This window comes from Scomber scombrus, chromosome 16 (genome assembly GCF_963691925.1).
Source record: "Scomber scombrus chromosome 16, fScoSco1.1, whole genome shotgun sequence".
Lineage (NCBI taxonomy): Eukaryota > Metazoa > Chordata > Actinopteri > Scombriformes > Scombridae > Scomber > Scomber scombrus.
Window position 1 is genome coordinate 19,069,601 of NC_084985.1, and position 11,597 is coordinate 19,081,197.

The following is an 11,597-nucleotide window of genomic DNA, read 5'->3' on the forward strand; positions in this document are numbered from 1 at the left end:
TAAAAAAATGAAAGCTGTGAGATATTACCAAAACAAAATAATACGTTTTGATAAACAGATCTTTCTACAGGTACACTGTTTTATCACAGCACCCTGTTTTCTTAAATTCACTAAATTTCCCTCGATAATTATATTTTATTTTGATGTTAGAGAGGAAGTGTGCTTGCTTTAATCTTACTTGCTTGACCGTAGCGGAAGTGAGCGACTAAACCGGCGATTACGGAAATAACTGCTTAGCCACAATCAAATAAATAAAGGATTAATATCGAGTCATCACCTGGTGTAACCCCGTCTCACTGTCCACAATGTCCAGGCAATCCAACCGAACAACAGACAGCAAGAAGATGGTAGGCGACTCCCGCATGATTGTCAATCAGACCGAGCTAGCCAAATGCTAACTGAAGCCAAACAGTCAGGGCTAACTAACTGTTAGCCTTCATGTTTCCTCATCTAGTAATGTTCAGCTCTGTCAGTCCAATAGTTCAACTTGTTTGACAAATGTAGGGAGATAGGCGTAAAGCTTTTGAACAAGTTGGAGTCATTATTTGTTGAACATTAATGGTTTTGACTGAGTGAGCTGTAGCATTAGCTCGCTGTAGCACACAAACTAGCATTGCTGAGTGTCTGTGTAACACTAGTTTTTAGCTGCTCTTTGCACTATTTATTCTCATCATTCATATTATATTCAAGTTTAATTCTGTCAGGAAACATAAGACACACAATACACGTGTGTAATAGTTTAATACAAAATGCTTTCAAATAGAAATAATACGACGGCTGCATACACAAGTGAAAATGTGTTCACAATTCAGCAATGAGATGGCATTACAATTTTACAACTGTAGAGGGGATAAGGCTATAGTGAACTGTAAAGTAATTATAAATATACAAGGTTATAGTTACAATATTCGAGATGTTTACTGTCACTTTGGTTATACAAATACAATCGTGTGAAATACTTTGGCTAGAAAGCTCCATTACAGTAAAAACAATAAATAAATATTATATGACATACAAAATATATTATATCTATAATGTTGTTTGACAAGGGTTTGAATTTAATGGAAGTTTAGTTTAGGTTTTTAGCACCTAGTTTAAGCACTTAATATATAAGCTTTTAAGTTATGTATACACTTTATCGTTAATAGCTACATTAAATATCAAAACCTTTATTACTAAGAATGTATTTCAGCAGTAGGAGCTGTCCGTACCACGGCAGATTAAAGAGCCTGATGCAGAGTGTGACTCTGTGTTGTATGTTTGCATGACATTGTCCACATTGAAGGACTTTATTATTTGTTGGGTGTCCAGAAATGCTTCACTGCCAGCAATAAAGTGTGGACACTACTTTATCAGGATGGACTTGATGTAAAGATGTTACCTTTGTGGTTGATCATTATTGGCATGCCCTTGAGGATGGCTTAGTGTTTTGTAATGAAGAAGAAATTAAGTATACTGTTCTTTTTTTTTAATCTGCCTTGATCATTTTTTGTTTAACATTCTCACTTAACACTTTTGTTCCATTTTTCCGGAGTCACTCATTCAAACGTTATTTTCTAGATTCATGTTATAAAATTCATTTGTTTTCTCCTCCGTAGAACTCTGAGCTGTTCACGCTGACTTACGGTGCTCTGGTCACCCAGCTCTGCAAAGACTATGAGAACGACGAGGAAGTCAATAAACAGTTGGACAAGATGTGAGTACCCCCGTCAACGTTTATTTGTTACGTTCACAGCCAACTGTAGTTGAAGGCCAAATGAAATGAAAAATGTATTGCGTATTTTTACATCAGAATCTCTCTTTTCTTTTCCTGTAAAAAAAATCACACTTCACTGTTTGTGCATCATAGCAGCTAACAGAGCAATGGCGAGTGAGATAGGAAGAGATGTGTGTTTTGATATCAGTAGGAAAAAAAACTTCCAAATTAAATTAAAACTTTGTAGCTGTTAAATCAAATACGAGGGATTTCATTTAAATCCCTTTTTATAACTGTACAGGACGCAATACATCACAGTATAGAGGCCAAAGATGCTCTAACTTCCTTTTAATGGAGCCTGTTAAAATTGTGTGAAAACAGCGAAGAGGGCCGAGCAAATGTGCTCAGAGTAGCTGATGTTACATTAACAAATGGGACTTTACAACATGGCTACATTACATCCTTTAGATAATTTATTTCCATCACTGTTTCCTTTTATTTATCATAAAATAAACATTTTCATTGAAGGTTTTTAATTTGAAACATAGTTTCTTGTAAATGTAGCTGTAGGCTTCTGCAGTGGTAGTCATTTGTGCATGTCATCACAAGTACAGTATATACATTGCTGTGTACAAAATGTACACTTATTGTCACCAGATGCAGTTGTCGGTGCAGTGTGCAGTATATTAACTGTATATTCTCCTCTTAAATGCACATATTGAATCTTTGGTTCTGGACTAAATAATCAAGTGAATAGAGGTAATATTCCTGGCCTCTTGAATTTCTACCATTAACTCATTAACTGTCTGCTTCACTCACTAGCCAAAAAAACTATAATAATTTATTGAGTGGCTTGTAAAATTTGAACATTCAGCCATTTGGCCATTGGAGAAAAAAGTTAATTTTTCTTTCCGATCACACCCTCATACTGTACTGACACATTCTTCTTCCCTCTATTAATATTACTCCTGGAGATAAACTGGAGCAGAGAGATGACATAATCAGGTTTTATTTGTCATTCTTCTGTGTCAGGGGTTCCCCTCTGCTCTCGTAATTCCTCAGACCTTAAGGAGTGTTTAAAGAAGGGAAAACTGATATGTGTTGTTTTTTTTTGTTCAGAAAAAAAACAATTCTGCAAGACCACTCCCTTAAAATAAGAAAAAAAGTTTATAACACAAATATTCAAAATATCCTGTCATACTGACAGGACTTTGGACTGGATGTACTTTGCTTTTTACTGGTTGTGCGGCAACGACGAAGCTCTCTTTAAGTGAAGTGAAGCTGTCAGATGAGGCTTATCTTACCTGGCCTTAGAAGGCAGTGAGTCTGCGCTGCCCACTCTGCCAGCTGCCAACCAGCTGGACAGAGACAGACCATGTTAGGATCGGGATGCATCAGTTGGCTTCAGACTCTGTAGTCAGGATAATTTAACATGACCTTGTAATCAGAATTATCGTCATTTGCCAAGTTTAGGAACCAAGAATGTCTTGGAGCATTTATAACTGTCTTCTATCTCTTTACAGTGCGCCGCAGTTTATCCTATCATTTTTCCTTCTGTACTTTTCCTCGACTGTTAAGAAAAAGAGAATGACATTATCTCTGTTATTTTCCCTCTCTTTCTTAGGGGTTATAACATCGGTGTGCGTCTGATAGAAGACTTCCTGGCACGCTCCAGCATCGGCAGGTGTCAGGATTTCCGAGAAACAGCCGATGTCATTGCTAAGGTAATTGGAGGGTTCCAGGGCAATCAGAGCATGACGGTGGACTTCTCCCAAAATGGAAGGAAGGAGAAGGAGGCAGAACGGAAAAAACAAATTATAGTGTGGCTGAAACATCCCAATAAATGATAAGAGAAAGAAGAGAATAATGGAGGAAGGAGGAAGGGAAAATAGTTGTGACCTGAGTAGACTCAGGTTTAAAGTCCTAGAGGGCAGTATTAAACTTTAGGCCACAATCACATTCTTCATCAAACAATGCTGAGGATTCATGTACATGTGGAAAGAAATGTAATCGTAGAGCTCAGAAAGGTGATGCAAATGCAATGATACCTCTTTTTTGCTTCACTGTCTCTTATATATAAGCCCCAAACCATGCTACACATTATTAACACATTAAGATGTAGCTGGCTGGTAGACTTCTAACACTTCCATGTCTTGTTTTGCAAAAGTCAGTCTTACTTTATGACTAAAAGAGAAACCGACTCGGGCAGACAATGAAAGCTGCTGCTCTCAAACTGTGTGTGCAGCAGTCCAGCTGTTTTCAAGGTGTTGCTAGGGGATTCAATCCACAGATGTGACCCCACACTAGCTCGGGGAACTGGCTCTTTGTCATGAGGAGAGGGGGTCATGTCTGTAAAAAGAAGGACCAATATGGTATGGCAGTTTGGAAGGAGCAGTGATATCCTGTCTTTAAGATATCATGTGGCCTCTAACTAAACTCTGAGCAAACTCTCAGCCGCTCCTCAGTTAAATATGTTTGGAGGAAGTCTGCTGTGTGTTAAAAAACAAATCTACAGTTACAGATCATGAATAGTTTCAATGGAAGGTGAGACTATTAACTACAGTAATACTCGTTATTGTGACTATAAGGCTGTATTCCAGAGTGCGACCATTGTACACATTTGAGCAAGAATCCGCCCTGTGCTGCTTCATACTTTTATCGGCTGGACCGGCACAACCGTCATTTTGCTTGCTCGATCTAAATCAGATTATTGCGTGAGTGTGCGGTCACTCCTCTGACACATCACGGGGACAAAAGCGCTGCAGAAGAACAGGAGAAGTAGACAGCAGTTAGCAGAAAGCAGATGTGTGCACTGCAGACACTAATGTAAGTATGCCAGTAATACAACATATTCCTGCAGCTGCTTCACAAGTAATAGATTTGATTGTGGCTTTTACTGTGAAGCAGCTGCAGGAAGTGTTGAGTGATAGTCACTGGGTTGGTTGGTGCATAAGTACTACATAAGTCAGCCAGTTTGGCATAAATCTTCAGGCTCAGGGGATGTTGGAGAGAATCTCAAGTAAGAAGAATGTTGAAAATTTGGACTGGGCTGTCTGTTCCCTCTGTGTCTCCCGAGCCTGAGATAACACTGGACATTTTTTGGGTGCAACTACATTTGTGTTGGAGCTCAACTAATTAGTAACAGAGGAACGGGGTAGGGTTTGAGCGAACGATTACTTTACTTTTAACATTAATCTTTCAGACTTAAAAATGTCAGAGAATGGTGACAGTCCCAATTTCCTCACAACTGAGAAGCTGGAACTTAGAAAGGACTTAAACGATGAATTGATTAACAGAATAGTTGCTTGTTTATTGTTATTGACGGTTCATTTACGCACAACAGTGTACAAGTATTGTGCATGTTTTTCTAGAGCTGTTGCACTCTCTTGAGAAACCCCTGCTCAGTTTTTTCCTCTATCCATTCCTCACCATGTTGTGGTGTCTGGTAGGTTGCGTTTAAGATGTACCTGGGAGTCACCCCCAGTGTGACCAACTGGAGCCCAGCGGGAGACGAATTCTCCCTCATCCTAGAGAATAACCCGCTGGTTGACTTTGTGGAGCTGCCCGATAACCACAGCACACTGATCTACTCCAACCTACTGTGTGGGGTCCTCAGAGGAGCCCTGGAGATGGTAAGGTCAATGTATTTAAGGACACATTCATACACATCTGTTTTAAGGTGGACAAACCCCCCCCCCCCATAATTTTTTAGATTTCTTGTGCAAATTTGTGTTAATAATTAACAATTTCACCAAGAGAAAAACTGCTAGAGCAGAGGGAATGTAACTGATTATGGACTGGATTTAGGTCCAGATGGCGGTGGATGTGAGATTTGCCCAAGACACTCTGAGAGGGGACAACGTGACAGAAATCCGCATGAAGTTCATCAAGAGGATTGAAGAAAACCTCCCAGCAGGAGACGAGTGATGGAAACACTTTCATCAAGTTCTTTGTTTAATTTCAGGAGGATTAAGTTATGCACGGAAAAACACTTCAAACACAGACTGAAAGGATGAAGGAACTGAACTCGAAACATTGATCGTGTTAAGTCTCAATAGCGCAACATATATTTTCTTTCCTTGCAACCCTGTATGTTTGAGAGTTGGAATATTTGATATAAACAGCAGAGTATTGATTACTCACTCAAGAGTCATGGCTGAAATTGAGACACTTCCTCAATTCCACCTATCTTCATCTTCTGTTATCTTTTCTATCTGTTGTGAGGAGTTGATGTGATGAAGACTATTGTGATTCATCCAGGTGAAAAGGAACACTATTGAAACACAACACAATAACATGGCCTTGCTACCTTGAATAATTTGTGGATTTAAAAAAAATCTCAGCACTGATATGTGGTCCAGTTTAAGGGGAAAAGTTTCTTCATTTTGCAGGCTCTTCAATTTTATACTTATTTCCTGGGGGTATTCTGTGTAATCTGGCAGAATTTAATGGTAAATTGTGAGGACATTATACAGAAAAGGGCACAGTTTGGTACAAATTATGAAAGAGACCCAAAAAAAGTGTTAATTTGCAAAAAGAAATACACACATATCAACATATTAGTCTTTCTTAAAACTAATGAGAACATTCCCTAAATTACTCACATAACTAAAAGAAATGACTTCAGTATGAACAGTTACACAGCAGCTACATGATTAAAAATGTCCTAGAAATTAGCAGGAAAGTCAGTAAAATAAATTGTTGATACTGTGTAAACTAATTTTAATGAAATAATCTAATATGTTTATATGTTGTTTGACACGCACAACTACACACTGAAGTATTTCCTGCTGTTTAACATTTTTAAAGAGCCTAATTTATCCAATATTTTTGCAAAGTAACATCTACAGACTGCAAACTGTGTCTTACCTTTATATACCTGCAAATTACACAGAAAATTTCCATGAAATTAGTATGTGTTTAAATGACAGTTGTCACTATAGAGGGGGAAATAATATCCATTACTTTTGATCTGTCACCCACCCACATGGAAAGTTTTTTTCTTTAATTCATATTAAAGTTTGTCTTGTATCTTGACAAAATTATGCGTTTTCATTTTGACATGTACCAACTGTTGGTGCAAGGATGGAATACCTAATGTACATCAAAATGTTTTTATGTTTGTTTTTATGTTTTCTTTTTGTTTTAGTTTTTTCTTTAAAAAAAAAAATGAAGTCACATTCTATATTGCTGCCAATTGTCTGGCATGTTAAATTAATGCAGATGTCAAATAAATGTGACATATTTCACATGGTGGTTATATCGTGCGTTTGTGAGAGTGTTGAGATGTGTCACTTTGTAACGTGTGTTGGTGGACCTGAAACTGTTTAAACAGATCCTAACACACACACATATACACACTTTGTCCTCTGTACCACCTTTTCAGTTCTCCCTAAGTGTACTGTGGGGGTGTTATTCCTTTGGAGCAATGCAACCTCTGCTAAGGCAAACAATAACAGACCTAATGCTTCTCTTATGTTTGTTCAGAGTACATGGAAGTAATCTGTGTGTGTGTTTGTGTGTGCAGAAAAAGGAAGGGCCCGTCTCTAAAAATCTCACCCGCACAGGGTTCTCGTGGTCACACCTGTGAATGGCTTTCCATCAACCCAGAAGTAACGAACAGAACTTGTCATTTAGACTTGCCGCACACCTCGTCAATAACTGAAAACACAGACAGCCATTCACTCACTCACTCGCACACATACACAAATCATCCCTGGTCTCAGTTTAAAGGCATAAATCTGTTCTGGATACTACAAGAACATTAGCCATGTTTTTCTTATTATTTGCCTTTTCTGTTTTATTGTGCAACAGAACAATAATATTAGTACCAAACTCATGTCTGCTGAAAGCACTTAGAGGATGAGATTGTCAGATAGGGATTTCCTTTTGGAGAAATCTGTCAGCTATTAGCTGCTGGAAACCTTGAGGCTCTACACATCCTATTTTATAGCTGCTATTACATGAACCCATCTCTGGTTTTACAGCTTTGGTGTTCAGGCACATGCACAGGGTTAAATTCTCTGAACAGCCACCAGAGGGTGCTGTGTACAAGACGTTTCTCAGTTGTGGGCAGTACTGTTCTCCTAGATAAGACTGAAGTTATGCACATTTAACATTTTTGGCCCAAGATGGATACTGTGGGAGCAACACATTCCCTTATTTGTAGGAGTATGGGCTTGAGCTGCCAGAAAACATAATTTAAAGGTTCATTTTCAGATTTTGAGTATGGAAAGACCAGACTATACATATTGAGTGGTCGATGCCAGTGCATGGGCTCTAGCTTTTGTTTGGCTCAAGATGAGACCAATGATGACTACATGCATTCTCTGTGCTTTATAATGAGTGGGACGATGTATTAGGAAGGGATTTCTTACTATTATTTAAGTCTTAAGCCCCTGCCCACTCCTGTCTGGGGTAGCACTCATTTCAAAGGATAAAGAGTGGAAAGTGGAAGCACCATGAGGGCCGCCAGCGTGCACTAAGCCCTGTGGGCCATTAGGCGAGCTCTCAACACATTACGTGCACATATCTAAGCACCCTGTAGGCCTGTGATGTGGATGTTGGATGGAGAGCGGGCAGGAAATAGTTTTTGTGCAGAAGCTCATTGTAAATGACTTGGCAGAATTAGAGCCGTGTACCTGGGGGATGGACAGCTGGGTTTGTGTACTCGTGAAAACCGGTATCACTCTGCCATATGCTTTCAGGAATTTGACCTGACAAACACACACATATATATACGCACACATACCCTACATGGAGGCCAAAACGAGGATGAATTTAAAACCAACACTGTACTCACAAATAGGTGTTAATACACACTTGAAGGACCTTGTCCAAACACGCAAATAGTCCATTTTCTGTTCCCCAGCCCTTTAAATTTCATCAATAGGTCTAGTGGGGGTTTTGTGTTGATCGTTTCCACAGTTATACCCAGTAAGCAAGAAAGTATGACTACTTCAAACTAACTAACTAACGCTCCATTATGGCTTCTTGTAACCTGTGCATCTGTGATCTCTATTCCCTTTTGTGAGACTGCAGATGTCGCAGAATAAAAGGACAAGGGGAGAAAAAAAAGGATTGTTTTTGAGGCACTTAAGACCATGAGGAATTGCTTCAAAGATGCTATTTTTATCTATTGTTTTTCCCCTCTCTCTTTCTCTCACACACACACACACACACACACACACACACACACACACACACACACACACACACACACACACACACACACAGTTGTTTAAGCCACACACATCTGCATGCACACAGAGAGACATTTCCCATTACTCATATGTCAGACACAGTTTTTTCAGCATCTGACATCCACACACACGCTGTTTTTATTGTATATTGTATTTGAATTAGTTCTTATTATTAATATTATTTATCACAAATGCCTATATTTTTCAGAAAACTTTATTAGGACGGACCTGGAAAACAAGTAGCAAATGTTACGGGCCCTGAGACAACGTGCGCCGATCTGCTTTAAGCCAGCTAAACGTTTCCATGTGGCCTTTATGGAAAACAAATGGTGAAAGGCACGCTGTGACAGTAAAGCCCAGTGCACAGCCTGGTATTGACCTGTGCTTATTGAATACCGCATCCCTTTCTTCTACCTCCACTCCATCCACCCCCCCCTCAGTTTCCCTTAGGTTTTCCCACATTATTTCTCTCAGTCATTCCCGTTGTTTTAATCATTCCTCCTTTTTCTTTGTGCAGCTAATGTTTTGCTGATGTGCAGCAGCCTCTGAATCAGGGAAAGGATGTTTGATAGTCAACCTTTTGGGAATTTCCTGTGTCTGCTGGGAAACATGCTGTTTCTCAGGTGAGGTAAGGGCTGACGGAAGATCCAGTCACCCAGGATTTTCAGAGGTTTCCGGAGTGTGTGTTTTGCGTCTAGAGAGTGGAAAGAGAGGAGATGACAGGAGGATGGACAGCACTTCTTAAATTTAAGAGAAGAAGAGAAGAAGAGAATGCAGTGAGTCAGCAAACAAGTGTATTAGCGGCAAAAAACCCAGACGGCCTGAATAATGTTCTTGGGCAGTGAAACGATGGGAGCATGTCTGTGGTGCACACCTGAAAAGTTGCTCACGTGTTACATAATTCATTGGTTATATCTCATCTACTGAAATGCACCCTGTTGCACGTGGTGAAAGTGTTATTTTAGGAGTTTGAGGGGATGTTTCTCAGGGAGTTATGTTTGTAAACACCTCAGTAAATAAATGTGGATGTGGTTCTGAAAGGTAATTATGAGTTGATTTGGTATTTGGTCACAGTATGTACCCACTGAAATCTGCTACAGCATCTGCAAGCCATTTGGAATATGAATCATCACCCACTTCCAGACAAACTGTTGAGCACTTCCCATAAATCTAATAACTCATGCTTTGCTCAGCCATTTAGCATGGACTGTACATCCAATAGAAAGTGAGAAGTTTTCAGGCCTCCTGAAGTTATGTTTGGGTCATCACGGCTGTTGGCAGGAAGGGTGAAATCAGACACAAAACTAGTAAAACCAACCCCTCCAAGCTCAAAAATAAAAACATGGATCAGACCCAGCAAACCCGTACAATAAAATCCTGGATCACCAGTGTCACAAGGGATTCGTGTTAACAAAGAAAACATCTTTTCAGTGGGAAGACATGTCAAGTTGAAATCAGTCCAAAGCTGGGTCTTTTTTCTGTATCAGCAGTGACCTGGCTAGTTCCATGAGGGTTTCAGCCCGAGCCCTGGACGCCGCCGAGCCATTTAATGCCTTGTTTTTAGTTTTTCCCCCTTCCCTTTCTTCCAGGCTTTTTGGATGGGAGCTGCTAAGCTGCCTTCACTCTGCTTCCAATTTCCTCCTGCCCTTTTGTTCTTCCTCTTTTCTCCAGGATCTGATGAAGAGGAGTTTTTAGACGTTCCTGATGATACAGGTTTTAACCATTCCAGATCCTCTTCACCTTTGTGCCTCATTTTCCCACAATACTCTTCAACTTTTCTCTTGTTTTTCTCCCTGCTTTCTTCCCTTTTTCCTGACCCCGCAGCCACTCGAGCTGGAGTTTATGTAACAGCAGTAGAACTTTCCAGCTTGGAACGGCCTCTCTTGAAGATGGAGCAAGCGAGAAAGAAAGAAAAAAAAAACAGTGTCATGTATAATTTTACACCATCTTGCCCTGAGGGCAAACGGCACCTGACCTTAGACTTCATTGTTCCAGGGCCTTTACCTCCAAATGCACATATGTAAGCATATATTTATATCAGTCTCCCAGGCAGTAACAAATACGTTAATTCCAATTGAAAAGCAGGAATGTGAAAGTCCTGGTTTGCCCTGGACTAAAATCAAACCAGGCTTCCTCCCACAGCACAGGGCTGCCTAGAGGCTGCACACCAGCTGCACTGGACGGGATATCACCGCTCACCACTGCCAAGCATGAACTGATTGTGTGTGTGTGTGTGTGTGTCACATTAAAATCTTGGAGTGACAAAACAGGCACCATACATTGAGTAGAGCAAAGTACTTCTAATGACATATGTCTCACAAGCAGGCCATCTATCTAACTTTTAAAGCATGATATCCGAGCTAATATCACAGCATAAATCTAGACGCCAGCTCCATGGCTTTATGTCTTCAGCAAGTCATTTATTATCCACCCACTTCAAGCACTTCTCACACCAGTCAGTGTGTTTGTAAGGGGTCTGGAGGTCCTATTATGCAGGCTAGACATTTCAGGTCTGTGAGTATTACTTTCCATATAAAACACCTCAAGCTGTCACACTGGAAAATGAGACTGACTGGAATATAAAAGGTAGACTGGGATTTATGGTAAATTCCCAATTTGGGAGACGCGTGATGGGGCATTATTGGCCATATTTCCATTGAACTGTTGAATACATTTTTTGCAATCATTAAAATAATAAT

At 39.9% G+C, this 11,597-nt stretch overlaps 1 protein-coding gene across 1 annotated transcript; it reads left to right on the forward strand.

The window, feature by feature from the left end:
• Window positions 1-97: 97 nt before the first annotated feature.
• Window positions 98-6,939, forward strand: trappc3 (trafficking protein particle complex subunit 3). The gene is made up of 5 exons (XM_062436482.1): window positions 98-347; window positions 1,599-1,696; window positions 3,321-3,420; window positions 5,146-5,328; window positions 5,504-6,939. Exons 1-5 carry the CDS (start codon window positions 306-308, stop codon window positions 5,621-5,623), a joined length of 543 nt encoding a protein of 180 aa, XP_062292466.1. The 5' UTR covers window positions 98-305; the 3' UTR covers window positions 5,624-6,939.
• Window positions 6,940-11,597: the final 4,658 nt, after the last annotated feature.